The 22,571-nt window shown below is 42.3% G+C and overlaps 1 protein-coding gene across 1 annotated transcript in view; it reads left to right on the forward strand.

Moving 5' to 3' along the window:
* Window positions 1-22,571, forward strand: part of LOC137374928 (transmembrane protein 255B) — a 92,784-nt gene that overhangs the window by 8,028 nt on the left and 62,185 nt on the right. The window contains exon 3 of the mRNA XM_068041530.1: window positions 16,312-16,374. Coding sequence (XP_067897631.1) covers window positions 16,312-16,374 — 63 coding nt within the window. The remainder of the gene's footprint in view (window positions 1-16,311; window positions 16,375-22,571) is intronic.

The raw sequence follows: 22,571 nt of genomic DNA on the forward strand, positions 1-22,571 counted from the left end.
AAGCAGGTGATGATCTTCTCAGGTTGCAGTGAACAAAAGAATGGAGTCTGAATAATGTTGACAAAGAAGAAAGCGAGAACCATGCAGGAATATTGGCCAATATCAGAGAGAGTTATTCTCGCAAAATTTAAAGGGAAACCAATGAACCTTGCGTGCTTGCAACTGTGTGGGCCCCACACAGGATCACAGTGATGAAGCAGTTGAAGTATTCTATGAGGAGGTGCAAGAAGCATTGAAACTTTGAGGAATGGATGATTTGAATGTAAAAGTTGGCAGAGAGAGGCATAGAAATGTGGTAGAAGCTTATGGACTAGGAATGAAGAACAGCAGAGGTGAACGCCTGATACAGTTCTGTGAGGAAAACAACTTGGTCATTTTGAATACAATCTTCAAACAACACCCAAGAAGTCTCTACACCTGGAAGGGTTCAGGAGCTGTTCACATATGTCACAATAGTTTTGTTTTTTATTTGAAAGCTTGGAGTGTTTTGAAAACTGAGAAAAAGGATTTTCTGTGAATATTGAATGCTGCAACTTGGTGTTTGAACTGTGTGGGAAAGACTGCAAGACACCTGTTCCAAACAACAGCAAGGGAAATGACAGGTCACATGACTTACTGTTACGCATTCAGTTTCACTTTTGCTATGTGAAGACCAGTAAGCTGGACAGGCAGGAGGCAGAACAAACTGGCTGGGACCTGCTTTTTGCAGACCAGAGAAAAATACATCTCCCAGAAAAAGAAGGTTTGCCTCTCTTGTAAAAAGAAATTCTACATTTAAGGTGGTGGCTGTGGTCTGCCTGGAGAGAGAGAAAAGGCCCAGGAAAAGAGGAGTTGTTGCTCTATGTGGAGAAAGGCTCCTTTGCTGAGAGGAAGCCCTGCATTTTAAAAGGTAGCAGATTCCTATTGCCGCCAGTCTCTGAAAAATCTGTGCCTCAGGAGTGATTCCTGTTGCCTCTTATGCTTTGGGAGGCCCTGAAAGCTCAAGAAAGCTTCTATTGCTAGACTGCTATTTAAAAACCCAAGTAGACCTGTTGCCACACTTTTTGCTGAAGGATCTGTGTGATGTCTGCTGCAGACGAAGTGCCATGAATACCTACTCATCACAGACTGTTCAACAGCCTCACCTGGAGAGACTTCGAGTGGCATCCAACTATTCGACTCTGGGACACCTCATCGACCCGGAAATAGCCTACCAGAATGTGACAACCTAAGTATTTTATTATGCCTAACAGACTACTCCCAGTTAACTGTTTTTTTAAATGTATGTGTGTGCATGAGGGTTAGGAAGAATAAGAAGTTTGAAAATAATTTTTTCACATATAAAGTTATCTCATTATTGTTTAAGACTTAGTTTATTAACAAATAGTTAATTTTGTTGTTGTTTAAAGGAACCTGGTTTGGTGTGCTTTATTCTGGGGGACAAATAGAGTGTTTAATTTGGCTATTTTCCAGTAGGTAGCAAGATTTACTAATATGCTATGACCTGTGGAGTAGTGGGACTGAATTAACTCCACCTTGGTCGTAACACAGAAATCAAATAGATTTTCTGATGATCAATGAGAGGTACAAGAACAGCATCAAAATGACTTCACTTACCCAGGTGCAGACATCAATTCAGATCACCGCCTGCTTGTAATGAAGATGAAGATCAAGCTGAAAATCCCGAAAAGAAATCCCATGAAAGATCAAGCCAACCTAAGCAGACTGAGAGAGGAAGAAGTGGTGAAGAAGTATACTGTGGAGGTTACAAACAAGTCTGAAGCTTAACTTCAGGAAGTGACAAATCAAGATCTTAGTCAGGAGGGAACAACAGAAGGGCATTGGGAAAGGTTGAAACAGAGCATGAAATACACAGTAGCTGAGACAGTCCCTAAGAAAAAAAGGAATAAAACATCAAAAGTGGATGACTGATGAAATACTAAATATGATGGAGAAAAGGAGACAGAATAAGAACAACAAAGAAGAATATGATGAAATAGAAAAGCAGATAAGAAAAGCATGTAGAGCAGCAGGAAAAGTGGTATGAAGACTTGCAAGGAAACAGAAGAACTGGAGTAAAGGCACAATATGAGAGCATTGCATGAGAAAGTTAAAGCACTGCCAGATAAGAAAAGAACCTTCTTTGGCCTCCTTGTCTCGAGAGACAATGGGTAAGTGCCTGGAGGTGGTCAGTGGTTTGTGAAGCAGCGCCTGGAGTGGCTATAAAGGCCAATTCTAGAGTGACAGACTCTTCCACAGGTGCTGCAGATAAAATTGGTTGTCGGGGCTGTTACACAGTTGGCTCTCTCCTTGCGCCTCTGTCTTTTTTCCTGCCAACTTTTAAGTCTCTTCGACACGCCACACTTTAGCCCCGCCTTTGTGGTTGCCCGCCAGCTCTGGCGATCGCGTAAAACTGACTCCCACAACTTGTGATCAATGTCACAGGACTTCATGTCGCGTTTGCAGACGTCTTTAAAGCGGAGACAGGAACGGCCTGTGGGTCTAATACCAGTGACGAGCTCGCTGTACAATGTGTCCTTGGGGATCCTGCCATCTTCCATGCGGCTCACATGGCCAAGCCAGCTCAGGCGCCGCTGGCTTAGTAGGGTGTATATGCTGGGGATGTTGGCCGCCTCGAGGACTTCTGTGTTGAAGATACGGTCCTGCCACCTGATGCCAAGGATTCTCTGGAGGCAGCGAAGATGGAATGAATTGAGACGTCGCTCTTGACTGATGTACATTGTCCAGGCCTCGCTGCCGTAGAGCAAGGTACTGAGGACACAGGCTTGATACACTTGGACTTTTGTGTTCTGTGTCAGTGCGCCATTTTCCCACACTCTCTTGGCCAGTCTGGACATAGCAGAGGAAGCCTTTCCCCATGCGCTTGTTGAATTCTGCATCGAGAGACAGGTTACTGTGATAGTTGAGCCTCGGTAGGTGAACTCTTGAACCACTTCCAGAGTGTGGTCGCCAATATTTATGGATGGGGCATTTCTGAAGTACTGTCCCATGATGTTCGTTTTCTTGAGGCTGATGGTTAGGCCAAATTTGTTGCAGGCAGCCGCAATCCTGTCGATGAGTCTCTGCAGATACTCTTCAGTGCGAGATATTAATGCAGCATCGTCAGCAAAGAGGAGTTCCCTGATGAGGACTTTCCGAACTTTGGTCTTCGCTCTTAGACGGGCAAGGTTGAACAACCAGCCATCTGCTCTTGTGTGGAGGAAAATTCCTTCTTCTGAAGACTTGAACGCATGTGAGAGAAGCAGTGAGAAGAAGATCCCAAACAGTGTAGGTGCGAGAACACAGCCCTGTTTCACACCACTCAGGATTGGAAAGCGGTCTGATGAGGCGCCACTATGCTGAATTGTGCCTTTCATATAAGAAAAGAATAACTACAAATAATGGCTGTATAAGGAGCAAGGTTGGTGAACTTCTCTTTGAGAAAGGAAGTGTAGAGAAACGATGGGTGGAGTACCTTAGAGAGCTGTATGACGATGAAGACAAAAGTGAATTGGTATCATCAGAGGAAGAGAAGGATTGGAGATAATAGAGGCAGAAGTCAGCGCAGCGATCAAAAAGATGAAAGCAAATACCTGGAATCGATGAGGTACCAACAGAATGCTGAAAGCCCTGAACGATGTTAACATTGGGATACTGACAGACCTCTGCAAAAAAATTTACAGAACAGGATTCCTACCTGTGGATCTTATGCAGTCAGTTTTCATTAAGTTCCCAAAGAAACCAAAACCCCTAGATGTTCAGAGCACAGGATAATAAGCCTCATGAGCCATGTGATCAAAATGATTCTAATAATCATTTTGGAAAGAAATGACCAGTCTATAGAAACAGAGATATTTTGTAGTCAGGATTCAGACGAAAGAAAAGAACAAGAGAGGGTGTCTTTAATTTGAGCGTCGTCATTGAAAGATACCTGGAAGTGCAAATCCCTGTGTATGTATGCTTCATAGACTATGAGAAGGCATTTGATAGAGTCTACCATCAGAAAATAATGGAGTGCTGAAACAAACTAGAAATTGACAGAAATGATAAAAGGATAATTCAGAATCTATATTGGAATCAATCAGCTGTGATGAGACTTGATAGCAGCTTGTCAGACAGTTTCCCAATCAAAAGAGGAGTGCACCAGGGATGTGTTTTGTCCCCAGAAACTGTTAAACCTGTACACTGAAGCTATCTTCAGAGACAGAGAAAATCTACCATGTTGCAACATTGGTGGCTTGAACATCAACAATTTGAGATTTGCAGATGACACTGCACTGATTGCAGAGTCAGAAGAAGCACTACAGGAAATTGTGAACAAAGTGAACGCACAGAGTGTGGAATGTGGATTAAGAATGAATGTGAAGAAGACCAAGATTGTGGTGCTAAGCAGAGACCTAACCACAGAAGTGAAAATGGAACAATGGACAAGTCCTGGAACAAGTGAGAAAGTTCACATATCTTGGGCAGATTATCACAGACGATGGGAAATGTGATTTTGAGATCGGAAGGAGAATTGAGATAGCTAAAACCAGCTTTGTCAGGATGAAGGACGCATTAACATGAAAGAAATAAACTGAATCTTAGGCAAAGAATGCTGAGGTGCTGCATTTTGTCATCTATGTTATATGCCTCAGAGACATCGACAACAAACAAAGACACTATTGATAAGCTGAATGCATTTGAGATGTGGATATATAGGGGGATATTCCGCATATCCTACACAGACAGAAAGGCTAATGAGGAAGTGCTGGAAATGGCTGGAGAGAAAAGGAAGTTGGTGCATAACATCAAAGAGAGAAAGATACAATATTTCAGTCACATCATTAGAGCAGAAGGTAGACAGAGACAATTATAGGAAGGAAAGATCAACGGAAAACATAGGAGAGGGAAGCAGAGGAGAAAATGGATGAAAGATACAATGGACTGGATGCAGTTGACCTATGTGAAATGTGGAAGGGTAGCACAGGACAGAAGAAGTTGACACCATCAAATGAACAATGTTCCAGAGTTGCAGCAACTGGTAGACCCAGATTCTCAGGTATCTACACAGTGATTTCTGAATTTTTCCCTTTAGATGTCCCATTGTACCTTCTTTTATCTTCTTTACTCAGAGACTGGAAAGATCTGTGGCTGCCATCATATGTTTTAGTGGAGTGGTTTTGGGTCTACTAGTGTCTCCTAAAATTACTGAATTGAAATACACTGAGCTCATTTGCATGTTATATATATTCTAATTAAGACTAGCCCCATTACAAATCTACATACCATGTACTATTCATACCATGTACTATTCTATTCAGTTGGATGGTCTCTACAGTTCTTTGTGTTGTTGATCATTATGTTCAGCCTTGCCTGCTACATATGTTATGACCAGGTGAGGAAGGGGTCTCAGGCTCCCCTCTCGCCCCTTCTCTGGTTTGAACATAAAAGGGTTTATCTTTTTAAACACAGTGATTTTAGCTTACCACCTTGCTCACTGCACTCTAATTGCAATTGCAAATGAACCAATCAGACAGGTTTTCTTGAGTTTAAACAAGAAAGATGTAAATTTATTAGCCTTATCACTCTAACCCGGTTAAAATTACTAAAATAAGCAACGCATCCACGCTCACAGGCATACGAGAGACACACACACACACAAATAGATACAGAGGGGAAGAAAAAGTTGGGGGGTTATGTAGAGTTTGTAATAAATGGAATACAGATACGGTTCTTAATGTCCTTGGTATACTGTCCTCAATTGAAGTTAAGGTCTTGGAGTCCTTGCTGGGGCCATGTGCACAATTGCAGGCTTCCTTCTGTGGTACCAGAAGGCTGAAGAGAGGCTTTGTCTGTAGTTTTGAAGCGTAGAAGCTGCCTCTGTGGTTTTCCTGGGACTTTGCTGGAGAGAGAGAGAGAGGTCTTCCTCTTGAGGTTCAGAATTGCAATCTGTTTCCTTCTGTGAGGCAGAATTGAAAAGCCCCAGTCTTACCAGCAGATAGGTCATGTGGCCATCTCTGTTTGAAACAGCAACTTCTTGGAGGGTTGTTGGATTTAAAAGTCTTTCAGACATACTCGGTGGGGATTGGGGTTTGGCTCTTACAAAGTCAAAGGATGTTGATCACCACTATTGCCAAGACCAGTCTTGCTAATTGAATCAAGGAGCACCCGCATTATTTCTCTATTCATCTGTCCAGCCCTTGTCTTCTCAGAATGCAGATATGCAACCATGTTTTCAGCTGTTCAGTTCTGCTTTTTTTTTAAACGTTATTTGTAATGTCCAGTAAAAAGTTTCAAGCAGTGTCCCATATGACAAAATTAATATGTTTCCATTTGACAGGTATGATTTCTGTCACACATATCATTCCATTTAACTCCATTTGCTCTTCAATGCTACAGACAATCTGAGCTGAATTTTCTCATTGAAAATGAAGTTCTGTCGCCAGGGCCAAAAGTGGGAGCCGACCCTGCTTTGGCCAGCGGTGGGAACCTAGGCGGCATATTACCGGCGGTGACCAATTAAGGGGCATGAATTGACTCACGAATGCATACCGACTGACGTAAAACTATCTGCACTGGTGGAAGATGCGGGAGAGTGATCTTGTGGTGCATCTGAGGATCTCTCCTCTTCCTCAGAGGTGGACGGATAGCCCCCACTCTCTCCAACTGCTGTCCTTCGGCGTTACCAAGACTTGCATGAGAGAACTCAAACATTAAGGGGTTAAGGACTTCCCACCTCCTCATCCCTACCATGCGTGATGTGGAACATAGGAACATACGAGCATAGGAGCAGGAGTAGGAAAATCAGCCCATCGAGCCTGCCCAGCCATTCAATACGATTATGGCTGATCATCCACTTCAATGCCTTTTTCCCACACTATCCTCATATCCCCTCATGTACTTGTATTTAGAAATCTGTCAATCTCTGCTTTAAACATACTCAATGACTGAGCTTCCATAGCTCTCTGGGGTACAGAATTCAAGGATTCACAGCCCTCTGAATAAAGAAATTTCTCCTCATCCCTGTCCTGTGTGGCTTCCCCCTTATTTTGAAACTTTGTCCCCTGGTTCTAAACTCCCCAGCCAGGGGAAACACCTTAGCTGCATCTACCCTGTTGATCCCTTGAAGTATTTTGTAGGTTTCAATGAGGTCACCTCTCATTCTTCGAAACTCCAGAGAATACAGGCCCAGTTTCCCCAATCTCTATTCATAAGACAGTCTCACCATCCCGGGTGAACCTTCGTTGCACTCCCTCTATGGCAATAATATGCATTCTAAGGTAAGGGGACCAAAACTGCACACAGTACTGCAGGTGCGGTCTAACCAAGGTTCTGTACTATTGAAGCAAGACTTCACTACTCCTGTACTCAAATCCTCTTGCAATAAAGCCTAATATATCATTAGCCTTCTTAATTGCTTGCTGCACCTGCATGTTAGCTTTCAGTGACTTATTGACAAGGACACCCAGCTCCTTTTGTACATCTACACTTTCTAATCTCTTACCTTTTAAGAAATACACTGCACATCTGTTCCTCCTACCAAAGTGGATAACCTCACATTTTTCCACATTATCTTCCATCCGCCACATTCTTGCCCACTCACTAAGTCTGTCCATATCCCTTTGAAGCTGCTTTGCATTTTTCTCACAACACACATTCCCACCTAGTTTTGTGTCATCTGCAAACTTGGAAATACTACATTTGGTCCCGACATCTAAATGATTGATATATATTGTGAACAGGGGGCCCAAGCACTGATCCCTGTGGTATCCCACTGGTCATAGCCTACCAACGTGACAATGACCCGTTCATTCCTACTCTCTTCTTTCTGTCTGTTAACCAATCCTTAATCTATATTATCGCCTTTCCCATGTACTTTAATTTTGCTAAGCAATCTCCTGTGGGGGACTTTATCAAAAGCCTTCTCAAAATGCAAGTTTACCACGTCCACCGACTCCCCTTGATCAACTCTGCTAGTATCTTCCTCAAAAAACTCCCAACAGGTTTGTCAAAGATGATTTCCCATTCATAAATCCATGTTGACTGTGCCCAATCAGATCATTATTATCCGTGTCCATTTATCACATCTTTTAGAATAGATTTTAGCATTTTCCCAACTACTGATGTACAGGTAACAGGTATGTAATTCCCTGTTTTCTCTCTCCCTTCTTAAATAGTGGGGTGACATTTGCGACCTTCCAACCTGCAGGACCAGCTCCAGAATCTATAGAATTTAGGAAGATGATCCAATGCATCCACTCTCTCCATAGCTACCTCTTTCAACACTCTGAGATGTAGAATATTAGGTCCTGGGGGCTTATCAATCATCAGCCCCATTAATTGTTCCAATACAACCTTCTTACTGATACTAATTTCTTTCAATTCCTCACATCCCCTAATCCCTTGGATCTCTTATTCTGGGAGATTTCTTGTATCTTCTTCAGTGAAGACAGACACCAAGCAATCGTTTAGCTTCTCTGCCCTTTCTCTATTCTCCATTATAAATTCTCCTGACATTGCCTGTAATGGACCCACATTTCTGGCAACTTTATAAGCCTTTTCTTTTAATCTTATACAATCCTTAACTTCCTTTGTTATCCACGGTTGATTGCCTTTACTTTTGGGATTTTTGTACCTCAGCCAATTTGCCCCTCATACCTTCATAATTTCCTTTGTTCAAATTTAACACCCTGGCTTTAGATTGAACTACCTCACTTTCAACCATAATGTAAAATTCTATCATATTATGGTCACTCATACCTAATGGTTCTTTTACAACAAGATTCTTAATTATCCCTTTCTCATTACATAATACTAGATCTAAAATAGCCTGCTCTCTAGTCGGTTCCTCAACATACTGTTCTAGAAAACCATCCCTAATGCACTCCAGAAATTCGTCCTCCACAGCATTAGTGCTCATTTTGTTCATCCAGTCTACACGCAAATTGAAGTCACCCATGATTACTGTATTACCCATGCCACATGCTTCTGTAATCTCCTGATTAATACCATGCCCCACACTACCATTACTGTTCGGTGGCCTATAAACAACTCTTACCAATGTTTGCTGACCCTTGCTGTTTCTTAGATCCACTCAAACAGATTCCACATTTTGTCCTTCCGATCTGAGATTGTTCCTTACTAATATACTGATCCCATCCCTTATTATCAGCGCAACACCACCTCCTTTTCCTTTTTACCTGTCCTTCCTGAATGTCGAATATCCTTGAATATTCAGTTCCCTGTCTTGGTTACCCTGTAGCCACGTTTCCGTTATGGCAATTAGATCATGCCCATTTACCTCTATTTAGGCCTTTAAATCGTCTACCTTGTTGCGAATGCTGCGTGCATTCAGGTAGTGTCCTTAACCTTGTCTTCTTCACATTTTGCATTCTAAGCCTGTTTGATGCTCACCTTTGTTTTGCCTACCTTCTAATGTCACTTGCGACTTTTCTACCTCCTGTTACCAGCTTTACTTCCGTCCAATTTGAGCTATCCCTCAGGTTCCCATTCCCCTGACAAGCTATTTTAAACCCTCCCCAGCAACACTAGCAGATCTCCCTGCAAGGATGTTAGTTCTGGTGCTGTTAAGGTGTAGCCCATCCATCTTGTACAGGTCCCATCTGCCCCAGAACCAGTCCTAACTCCTCAGAAATCTGATACCCTCCCTCCTACACCAATTCTCCAGCAACATGTTCAATCGATCAATCCTCCTATTCTTATGCTCACTAGCACATGGCACTGGGAGTAATCCTGAGATTACTGCTTTGGAGGTCCTGCTTTTTAATTTCCTTCCTAACTCCCTATGATAAGAGAGAATAGAAAGAGATTAGGGTACAAGTCAAAAAACAATTAGGGAGGCAAAAAGGAAATATGAAATTCAATTATCAAGGAAGATAAAACAAAATAGTAAAATACCTTACAGGCACATCAATAAAAAAAGGAAGGCTAGGGTGGGAATAGGACATTAAGGGATAGACAGGATAATACCATAGGTAATGATAGAGGGATGGCAGAAATATTAAATAATTATTTTGCTTCAGTATTCACCAGGGAGATAGAACAGGTAGACATGACATTGAATGATGAACTGAGTAAAGAGATAAGTGAATTTAAAAAAAGGGGATGTATTGAATAAACTAATCAGACTCAAAGAGGATAAAAATCCTGGTCCAGATGGATTGCATCCATGCAATTTTAAAAGAATCTAGGGAAGTGATAGCACAGGCATTACTAAATATATTTAATAATTTGTTCGAAAAAGGTGTAGAGGACTGGCGGATAGCTAACATAATTCCTATTTGTAAGAAGCAAGACAGAATATGTCCAGGTAATTGTAGACCAGTCAGCTTAAGATCACTGGTATGACAAATAATGGAATCCCTACTAAAGGAGAGAATAGAACATCTAGAAAAGAAAAATATAATAACGTATAATTAGCATGAATTTCAATAGGGAAAATCTTGCTTGACCAAACTTATTGAATGTTTTGAGGAGGTAACAGTGTAGACAATGCAATAGATGTAATTTACCTGGATTTTCAAAAGGACTTCGATAAAGTGCCCCATAATAGACTAACAAATAAGGTTGGAGCGTGCAGAGTTAAGGGACAAGTGGCAGAATAAATCACTAGCTGGTTTCAAGAACAGAAAGCAGACAGCAGGAGTAAAGGATTGTTATTCAGAGTGATAGAAGGTGGGAAGTGGTGTTCCACAAGGAGCTCACTGCTGTTCACAATTTACATTAATGATTTGGACTTTGAAATCAAAAACACAATTTCTAAATTTTCAGATGATACCAAATTGGCCGGGGTATGGGGTGGGGTGGCAGGGGGGCAGCCAATATTGAGGAGGACTGCAACAAGTTACAGAAAGACAATAAACTTGCTGAATGGGCAAAAAATTGGCAAATGAAGTTCAACACAGATAAATGTGAGGTAGTACATTTTGGTAGGAAGAATAGGGAGGTCTCTTATTATATGGAAGGTGCGGTAGAGAAAAAAAGGAATCTCAGAGTACGAATACATCAATCACTAAAAGTTGTGTCACAGGTTGGCAAGGCCATAAAAAAAGCACGAGGCTTTATTTCTAGAGGGATAGAATTGCAAAGTAGGGAAGTTATGCTAAACTTGTATCGAACCTTGGTTAGATCACACTTAGAGTACTGCGTGCAATTCTGGTCGCCATATTATAAAAAGAATATAGGGGCACTGGAGATGGTGCAGAGAAGATTTACAAGGATGATACCAGAAATGCATGGGTATAAATATCAGGAAAGGAGGAACTGGTTGGGTCTGTATTCTCTTGAAAAAAGAAAACTGAGGGGTGACCTAATAAAGGTCTATAAAATTATGAAAGGTTTTTATAGAGTAGATACAGAGAGAATGTTTCCACTTGTGGGGAAGAGCATAACTAGAGGCCGTCAATATAAGATAGTCACCAAGAAATCCAATAGGGAATTCAGAAGAAACTTCTTTACCCAGAGAGTGGTGAGAATGTGGAACTTGCTACCACAGGGAGTGGTTGAAGCGATTAGTATAGACGCATTTAAGGGGAAACTAGACAAGTATATGAGGGAGAAAGGAATAGAGAGTTACGATGAGAAAAGATGGGACAAGGCTCCAGTGGAGCATGAATGGTGGCATGGATTAGTTGGGCCGAATGGCCTGTTTCTTTGCCACATATCCTATGTAATCCATGTAAAATGAGTCATCTAAATTTATGTTGATTGTTGAAGGTCAAGACAAAGTAATTTGATCTGTATTGTTTAACAAATAATATCAGATGTTCAGTCTACTCAAATGACAGAAATAATTAATATTAAACACCAGACTATGAACGGGCTATACTTATATTCTGGTATTTATTTGCAAAATGTTTCAGGCCTTTGAAAGACCATTTTCTTTGACGTTGGACTCAATAGGGACTCATGGTTTAGCTTAAACTTGAAGGTGAGTGAATTGCTGGAGTCTGGTACCTAAGAGATCGCCCTGCTACTTTTGAAACCAATGTTTTGCAGTGGGTCAACTTCTATAATTGCAAGCAATATCTGACTATCTTCCATTTGTCTCACACTGGATGAAAGAGATACTGAGATTAGTGTCCTGGGTTTGACAATCCCTGGAGTGGGACTAGGTGAGTTGCTCTTGCTGAGAGCTGGCAAGGACACAACAAGCCGAATGGCCCCCTTCTGTGCTGTAACCATTTTATGATTCTATTCTCCCTATATGGGCCAGAGGCTTTGGATGTCATTGAACTAGAGGACCATCATTGCTTTCCATGCATGACTGAGGGGATAAGCCCTTTTTGCTTAGCCATGAGTAGCTGAGGGGAGTGGCGAGTAATGGGGTGCACCTGGATCTCAGGATAGGGAAGTCGCTGCCCCAATATTAGAATTATAGAATGGTTACAACACAAAAGGAGGCCATTCAGTCTGTTGTGTCCATACCAGCTCTATGAAAGGGCAACTCACCTAGAGCCACGCCTCCACCTTTTCCCCGTAGCCCTGCAGATTTTTTCTCTTTGGATAATTATCCAAAGCCACAATTGAATCTGCCTCCACCACACTCTCAGTCATTATATTCTAGATCCCAACCACTCGCTGCGTAAAAAACGTTTTCCTCATGTCGCCATTGCGTCCTTTGCCAGTCACCTTAAATCAATGTCCTCTGGTTCTCGACCCTTCCGCCAATGAGAACAGTTTCTCCCTATCTACTCTGTCCACGCTCATGATATGGAACACCTCTGTCAAATTTCCTCTCAATCTTCTCTTCTCTAAAGAGAACAACCCAGCTTCTCCAATCTATTCACGTAACTGAAGTCCCTCATCCCAGGAACCATTTTCATAAATCTTTTCTGCACCCTCTCCATTGCCTTCTCATCCTTCCTAAAGAAAACTGCCCACAATACTACATCAAGTTGAGGCCAAAACAGTGTTTTATAAATGTTCACCATAATTTCCTTGCTTTTGTACTCTATGCCCCTATTAATAAAACCCAGGATCCCATGTGTTTTATTTATCTCTTTCTCAACCTACCCTGCCACTTTCAATGATCTGTGCACATATACCCCCAGGTCCCTCTGCTGCTGCACCCCTTTTAGAATTATATCCCTTTATTTTATATTGCCTCTCCTCATTCTTTTTACCAAAATCAAATGAAGGATCCTGACATCACACTTTGATCTGGGAATAATATCTGATCTGAGGTGATTGACCTCATGAGCCTCTGTTGTCAATCAATCTAGGAGGATTCCAGCCAATAACTGAATTGAGTTCCTTGTTTACAGTGATGTCACAAGACTAATACCTGCCATCTGCCCAGCATTATGGCGGAACCCTGGCACGAGACGGTGGTCACTTAGGCCATAAATGTGTTCAGTCGATGAACTTTCATCCTGGTCTCCCCACAGTGTGCTGCATCTCTGCCTACTAGTCCTCTCATTGAGGCAACCTTCACCAGTGGGCAATGGCCCTTACAGGCAAGAGAGTGAGACTGGCTATTGCCCTTGGATTCTCTGATCAAAATCCAATGTGTGTGGAGCTTTCTCAGTTGTAACACAATCTGGATGTCTTACAGCATTGCTGGCCATGGGCAGGTGATGACAAGTACAAGCTTAGGATGTCACTGGGAGTACTAAGCCACAAACTTGCAGGCAGGAGGATCAAGAGTGATGATTGTTCAGTGTTGATCTTGAAGGAACACTATTGTTCATATCCTCCTCGAATGACACAGCTGCACTATTCAGGGGCACCACTACTCGCTCCAGCTCAGGAAGGGGAGTAAAATATCCCTAAAGATTGCTCACTCCATTAGGAGTCTACTGGCCTTCTGCTGCAGTCAGCCATCCAATCATATAGCAAAAATGCACTAGCAAAAATGCACCATAATTCTTGCCTCCTTGTTCTCTACTTGGCAATGTCAAGGATCTCATAGCTGCTCTCAGTGAAGCCCGGTTTCATGACAACTCAGTTCAGTGCAGTTGGTGCTGGCTATACCTTTTAGTGTAATGGAAGCTAGAGGTTAAATGCCAGCGTAGTAGCATAGGCTTTGCTATCCGTATGAATTTAGTGCACAAGCTACAAGCCATATCAAAAGGCATTAATGATAGGCTGATGGTTCTTTGCACCACCCTTCCCCTACCCTATGCCAACATCCAGTATGACCAATATCAATTACATCAAAAAGCAGTTCTATGAAGATCTCACCAACATCATCAATACCAAGAAATGACAAATTACTAAAACTTGTAGACTTCAATGCTTGGATCAGCTACTCTCACACCTCATGATAAAAGGTAATTGGATGTCATGGAGTTGGCCACAAAATCTCAAATGCCACTGTCTTCCTTGCCACCTACATGGAACATAAAGCTAGCCATCATCAACAACAAGTCAACAAGTGCAGGACCACCTGAATAGATCCTCGCTATGGCCTCTGGCACCTGATTGACTATGTGATTGTGTGCCAGCATGACATTCAAGATATTTTAATCACCTGTGCAATGTGTGGTGCTAGTTGCAGGTCTGATTACTGAATTGTGAGGAACACTATAAGATAAACCAGGCAAATTAACCAGTCAGCCTAATACTGGGAGTAAGCCAGCTTCTAGAGGCCATAATATTAGATACAATTAACACTATACTTGGAAAGACCATGAATTAAGGACAGTTAACATGGACTTTTAAAGGTAGGTTGCATTTGACCTGCTTAATAGGTGGGAAATAAGAGTGCATTGATAAAGGAAATGCAATGATTGTTGTGTGCATGGATTAACCAAAAGCATTTGATAAGGTGTTAAATAAGAGGTAAATAGGGAAAATTTATTTGCATTTTTAAATGAGTCAGTAACTAGACAGTGTAAATTTAAGATCAAGAACAAAAGAATGAAGAGAGAAGTTAGGGGAAACATATGCAGAAGGTTGGTGGAACACAGATGGACTTGGGCTTTCAGGAAGGATTTGAAGGTGGGGGAGAAATAACATCAAAAAGTGGATTTGGAAGGGCTGGGGGCATTGTGGCTAAATGATAAACCTCCATTGGTGCAGCAGAGGAAGCAAAGAAGAAGCATTACTTCATCAGAGGGATGGCTGATGTGGACTGGGATGTAAAGCTGGATAGGGTAGATCAAGATTTTGGAGGGGAAATTCAGCCCAAAGCTTAGGTAATTGTGCCGATATGTTCCTTTTCCCAGTGTTTAATTTGTGATTTTGGCAAGAAATCCCATTGACTTCTACTTGATTCTCAGATTGAGTTTTTTTCCATTGTTACGACCAGGTGCAAAAGGTGTCTAGGGGTCTGTTACTATCTTCATCTGAAATTGTAACAGGGTTTAATTTTAAGCACACTGTGTTTTGAGCTCCCCCTTTGGAAATCCTTGTTCACAGCTTTCCAATTATCAGGCAAAGAAATGAGCATAAACAGGCTTTCTCCGGTTTAAAGAAGGAAAATGAAATTTATTAAACCTTAAACTTAAACTCTAATACGGTTAACACCTACGGATATACGATGCGCCCACGCCAGCATGCACACATGCAAATAGGGACAGCAAAGAAGAGAGGAAAATATAGTAGAGAGGGGTTTGAGGCAATATCAGAAGAGTTTCTTGTTTACTGTGCTTCGAGCTCAATTGATTATAGGTATTCTTGCTGTTCGTCAGGGCCCAGTGTTCTTCTTAAATCTTGTTCATGTAGGAGACTTTTTTTTCTTTGAGGTTCACGTGTTTTCAATGGAATCCAAAGCTGATAAGAAATTAGGTGAGAGCAGATAGGAGAGAGGTCTTCTCAAACCAGGAGCTAGGAGCTTTCTGATTTCAAACACTCTGTTGGAAGTTCAAATTCCAACAGCCAGCTAGTCATGTGACTCAAACTGGTCTGATCACTTATTCTGTGTTTGTGGATTCTGCTATCTTAGCAGTCAACCTGGAATGCTAGCTCCCCCACCTTCAATGTCTGGTAATCAAAAGTCCATTGTTGGTTGAATGGGTCAAGGCATGGTCCTTTATCCCTTGTTCCAATACTGTCTGTTACCATGCAGGGGCTTGCAATTTTAAGTTTTAATGCTCATGTAGAAAAATAATGTGTGCCTCAGTCTTGGTAGGTGGTGGGGGGGGGGGCGGGGTTTGCTTGACACCATTTTAAGTCCAACATCACCAGGACAAGGTGAATAGAACTGAAGGCTCCTGTCAAGAGTGCAGCTTACTCTAATGGATGTGCATACTGGTGGATGGTTAAAACAGCTGAACACTTACAAAATCTGCCTGGTATTACAAAATCTATTACAATAGTAACTGTTAAAATTCATTAGGTTCTGAATAATGTAACTCATAGAATCATTTTCATTTTCTTCCATAGCTTGCCTTTGGATCATTTCTTGGACTGTTAGGACTCTTTCTGGATGAAAACCGAAAACAACTAGTAAGGTGTTTTAATGGTCTGAATGTTAAGAAATTGTATGTACTGCATGATATCGAGACGTGTTATTGGCTGTAAAGTGCTTTGGGACATGATGAGGTTGTGAAAGGCACTATGTAAATACAAGTTCTTTCTTCCTATGTATTCTTCATAAATTGAATTATGTTGGTATGTTAAGTATTTATCAAACCTTATAGTCACTTTAATTAACAATGCCAGTATTATTTTTTGTCTCTTCCAATCTCAAGTATATATATGTATATACACATGCATACTATTATACACATATATGTAAATGTATATATGTATATACTGGTCAGACTTCTTGACAGTAGGAATATGCCTTACTGTATTTCTATTGAAGAATGCTCATGTGATTTTCTAAGCCCTGGACAAATGCATTTTTTAATTCTTTCATGGGATGTGAACGTCGCTGGCAAGGCCAGCATTAGTTGCCCATCCCTAATTGCCATTGAGAAGGTGGTGTGAGCTGCCTTCTTGAACAGCTGCAGTCCATCTGGTGTAGTTACACCCACAGTGCTGTTAGGAAGGGAGACCCAGCGACAGTGAAGGAACGGCGATATAGTTCCAAGTCAGAATGGTGTGTGGCTTGGAGGGGAACTTGCAGATGGTGGTGTTCCATGCTTCTGTTGCCCTTGTCCTTCTAGGTGATAGAGGTCATGGGTTTGGAAAATGCTGTTTAAGGAGTCTTGATGAGTTGCTGCAGTGCATCTTGTAGATGGTACACACTGCTGCCACTGTGCGTTGGTGGTGGAAGGTGTGAATGTTTAAAGTGGTGGATGGGTGCCAATCAAGCGGGCTGCTTTGTCCTGATTGGTGTTGAGCTTCTTGACTGTTGTTGGAGCTGCACCCATCCACGCAAGTAGAAAGTATTACATCACACTCCTGACTTGTGCCTTGTAGATGGTGGACAGGTTTTGGGGAGACAGAAGGTGAGTTACTCACTGCAGAATTCCCAGCCTCTGCCCTACTATTGTCTAATGTGTCCTAATTTTAAAATTGAGTCTGCTTGGTTGGAACCTCATGTGTACACAGTATAATTTTAAGACTTTAGACAGAATCCCTGTCATTTCCACTTGACTGATCAGAAATGTTAGGAAACCAAGGGTCTAATGAGAGGGAGGAACTGAAGGAAATCGATATTAGTAAAAAAAAAGTGCTCGGGAAATTAATGGGCTTAAAGGCTGACAAATCCCCAGGGCCTGATAATCTACATCCCAGAGTACTAAAGGAAGTGGCCCTGGAAATAGTGGATGCATTGGTGGTCATATTCCAAAATTCTGTAGGCTCTGGAGCAGTTCCTACAGATTGGAGGGTGGCAAATGTAACCCACTATTTAATAAAAGGAGGGAGAGAAAAAACAGGGAATTACAGACCAGTTAGCCTTACATCAGCAGTGGGGAAAATGCTAGAGTCTATTATGATGGATGTGATAGCAGAACACCTGGAAAGCATAAATAGGATTGGACAAAGTGAGCATGGGTTTACAAAAGGGAAATCATGCTTAACAAATCTACTGGAGTTTTTTGAGGATGTAACTGGTAGAATAGATAAGCCAGTAGGCTTTTGATAAGATCCCACATAAGAAGTTAGTGTGCAAAATTAAAGCACATGGGATTGGGGATAATATACTGGCATGGATTGAGAATTGGTTGACAGACAGGAAACAGAGAGTAGGAATAATTGGGTTAACATTCCGTTTAAATTATCAGAGATCTCTATTTTGGCTTGACTTTTTCGAATTTTGAGAGAGAATAATAAATAAACAGATTAAATTCTCTTCCTTCAGTTGAAATGATCTGAGTGCTCTCCTTTCAGCTGCTAACACACATCTGTCTGTCTGTGTCCTTGTTAGAACAGTCTGTCTCAACTAAAAAGCCAGTTCAAAAGATAATTTCAACATTGTATATCCGGTCCTTGGTCTCTGAATGGCTGTTGCCGGGTAACCAGGATGCATTCTTTGAAGCTGGTTGGTTCCCTCTCTGAATGCTTGTATCTAACGGCAACCAAAATGCACTTTCTCTAACTCCTGAGGCTTGCTGATTCTTAAAGCAGTACGCCTCCTTTTCCAGCCTTAAAGGCACAGCTCATTCTTCCTGAAAAAAAATACAGGATCATAACACCTCCGCCCCTGGCGGAATGAAACGTCGTTCCTGCAATGCTTTTCATTACAATGTACAAAAAATACAAATTAAGAAAACGTTAATACATTTTTTCTGCCTTTACAGGCATGCACTTTTCTAAAATGTTAAGACTACAGCAACAAGTTCCACCATAACATTTCGGCTTTAAAGTTTCAAAAGGTTGTCCTAATTAATCTATTTCAAATTTACAAGCATAGTCTTCCAATTGTTTCGTGTTTTCCTTCCAAGTGTCCCGATTGTCCATCCCCTCAGCCAGGTGAACTGCACAGCTAGGAGCACTGACCACTACTGCGTTTATTATTCTTTGAGATGTTTCTTGAGTACCCCTTAACCTATGCTGCATCACTTGACACTGGAAAACCCTGTAACAGAAGCTGATTTTTTCTTACTCTGGGGTGTCAAAGGAATTTGACAGTATTCCTCCAACGCATCTGTCTCTTTAAGACTCTTTGGGCTGAATTTTACTGGCCCCTCGACGCCGCGATGTTGAGAAGGGCCCGCTGCATATTACCAGTGGTGGTGGGACCTCAGTGCAGCTCCCTTGCCGCCTGGTGGCGGGCCCTTCATCAGCATATTTAAATGAACATGTATAGGATGTAAATAAACTTACCTGCAGGCGGTGGCCGTCCCACACTAATTTTACAGCCTTGATTCGGCGTTGGTGCACCTTCGGAACTCCATGTGGAGGAGCAGGGAAGTCAATTTTTATTGGATATGGGGATGGTGGGAAAGGGTTAGAGGTCAAAAGTTAGAAGGTTTGAGGAGAAATTTTGGAAATGGAATAAAGTACTTTTCGACAATAAATGCCAGTTAAATGACCGTTGAGGTGGGGGGGGGGGGGTTGGGGAAGGTCCTCAACTTCATTATTACTTGTGAATAAAACATTTCGATAACTGCACCTTTTAAAAATTAAAGCTCAATTGTAACGGCTTAAAGCCCTTTAGAAATAGCGCCTGCGCAGTGGCGCCGGGCTCGCAGCGGCCGACCCTTTAAGTCACGGCGGTCGCTCCGCCACCTCTTTAAATGAGCCCCTGTGCAAAATATTGCAGGGGCTACTCGGCGGCCGCTGAATGTAGATGCGACGCTGAGTTTAAAGGGCACCACTGTGGAGCGCAGCGTCCGAATAAAATTCAGCCCATTGTGTTGCCCACTCTGTCCTTACAGTCCTTTAAATGAGAATTTGGGTAGAATCTGCCTTCTTTACCACAGTGACGTTTCTAGATTCTATGCAAGTTTGAGCCGTTCCCACTAGGTTTAGTCATCAAGACCATCTGCGAATTCCAGCAGTCCTGACTAGGTTCAACTAAACTGCCCTTCAGCATGCATTGTATCTCTGCTTCCACTTGGGCCTGTCTGTCTGGACCTAAGCGACAAGGATGTTTTAAAGGAATGGTTCCTGCGATACCCACATCGTGTGTGGCTAAGATTGTACATCCTGGCTTATCCCTACAAACTTTTTGAAACATTGTGAAAACCCTGGTTAGGACTTCACGCTGTTCTCTAAGTGTAAAAGCCTATTGTTTAATTTTGCTAGCCATTCACTATTTTTATTTATTTTATTTAGAGATACAGCACTGAAACAGGCCCTTCGGCCCACTAATTGGATAGTTGGAGGTTCAATCTGAGAATTTTCTAGGCCTACTTCTGCCTCATCCTCACTATCCTTTTCCTTCTCAACAGTCCCGATTACCTGACAAACCTACACTGGCTTGTCCTCCTCCCTGCGGTAATAAGGTTTGCTCATATTTAATGTGACACAACCGGTTCTTCTTCCAGCGATCGGGGGTGTCAATCAAGTAATCTACCATACCCACTCTTTTGATCGCTCTATATGGGCTACTGAACCTTGCTTCTAATGGTTCTCCCTGTGACAGTAACAACACTAATACCTTATCCCCTGGTTGAAAATCTGTTCCAGTACTCCACAGTTACCATAATCACTCTTTATCTGGAGCAGAGTTGTCCAATACGACCGCAGACATGTAGCAACTTGAAGCTCTTTACTTTTTGAGCCACGCAGCACTGCGTTGTCTTAAAGTTGCAGCAGTGGGTGTGAGTATGGGGTCACTCACTAGAGTACTGTTTGTCATCTGTCCCTACTTGAGCAAGGAAGAATCAATCCCGCTGCTGTTAGACAGGTGTCACATAACAGTCAGACTGCAAGTATATTTATCAGAATATCGGTCAGTTTTCTAGTGATCTGCAAGCTGAAGAGCCACTTTTTTAGAAGAATTAGAATTAGAACATTACAGCGCAGTACAGGCCCTTCGGCCCTCGATGTTGCGCCGACCTGTGAAACCAACTGACCTACACTATTCCATTTTCATCCATATATCTATCCAATGACCACTTAAATGCCCTTAAAGTTGGCGAATCTACTACTGCTGCAGGCAGGGCGTTCCACGCCCTTACTACTCTCTGAGTAAAGATTGTTCAATGAAACAATGAAACAAGAAAAATAGTCCTCTGTTTATTACCTTCTCTGTGATGATGATACATTTAGATCCGTGGGACCACTCTGTGAAGCACTGTGAAAGCAGGGCTAGCCTTTGGAAGGACAGTGGTCCAATAGCTCTTGAAATTTTCTTGGAGAATCTAGTGATACAGGAGATGCTAGGTGAAAAATATGGTTTTGTTTAGCTGGCAGTTGGCAGTTTTTGCAGAACAGTTGAGGTGCTTAAGTGATGGACTGCACTGCCTGCCTGCCAATGAGGGCTGAAATGGACAATTTTGGCAAGCTGGGCAGTGCAGAAACATTCACATGTTTTCAGCTTTCATCTTAATAGATTTGTTGAAATGAGTGATTGATTGAAAAGGAATAGGGTGCTTTTGGTGTACAAGGAGAGACTACAGGAGTTTGGCCATGAGCCATAGGTCTATTAAATGTCTAGATACTGTGGACTGGAGGGACACAAATATCCTGGCTGCGAGGTTTGCTAGCGTCACTCGGGAGGGTTTAAACTAGTGTAGCAGGGGGGTGGGAACCAGAGCAGTAGGTCTGCAGGTGAAATAACTGAGGGGGAACTAGTAAATAAGGCCAGTAGGACTGAGAGGAAGAGCAGGCAGGGAGATGTTGCTGAGCACAGCGGGACTGGTGGTCTGAAGTGCATTTGTTTCAATGCGAGAAGTATAACAGGTAAGGCAGATGAACTTAGAGCTTGGATTAGTACTTGGAACTATGATGTTGTTGCTATTACAGAGACTTGGTTGAGCGAAGGACAGGATTGGCAGCTAAACGTTCCGGGATTTAGATGCTTCAGGCGGGATAGAGGGGGATGTAAAAGGGGTGGGGGAGTTGCATTACTGGTTAAGGAGAATATCACAGCTGTACTGCGGGAGGACACCTCAGAGGGATCATGCAGCGAGGCAATATGGGTGGAGCTCAGGAATAGGGAGGGTGCAGTCACGATGTTTGGGGTTTACTACAGGCCTCCCAACAGCCAGCAGGAGATAGAGGAGCAGATATTTAGACAGAATTTGGAAAGATGTAAAAGCAGCAAGGTTGTTGTGGTGGGTGATTTTAACATCCTCTATATTGACTGGGACTGACTTAGTGCTAGGGGCTTGGATGGGGCAGAATTTGTAAGGAGCATCCAGGAGGGCTTCTTGAAACAATATGTAGATAGTCCAACTAGGGAAGGGGCCGTACTGGACCTGGTATTGGGGAATGAGCCTGGCCAGGTGGTCGAAGTTTCCGTAGGGGAGCATTTCGGGAACAGTGACCATAATTCCGTGTTTTAAGGTACTTGTGAATAAGGATAAGAGTAGTCCTTGGGTGAAGGTGCTAAATTGGGGGAAGGCTAATTATAACAATATTAGGCAGGAACTGAAGAATTTAGATTGGGGGCGGCTGTTTGAGGCTACATCAACATCTGACATGTGGGAGTCTTTCAAACGTCAGTTGATTAGAATTCAGGACCAGCATGTTCCTATGAGGATGAAGGATAAGTTTGGCAAGTTTCAGGAACCTTGGATAATGAGGGATATTGTGAGCCTAGTCAAAAAGAAAAAGGAAGCACTCATAAGGGCTAGAAC

Source organism: Heterodontus francisci, chromosome 11 (assembly GCF_036365525.1).
Source record: "Heterodontus francisci isolate sHetFra1 chromosome 11, sHetFra1.hap1, whole genome shotgun sequence".
In the NCBI taxonomy this organism is placed as follows: domain Eukaryota; kingdom Metazoa; phylum Chordata; class Chondrichthyes; order Heterodontiformes; family Heterodontidae; genus Heterodontus; species Heterodontus francisci.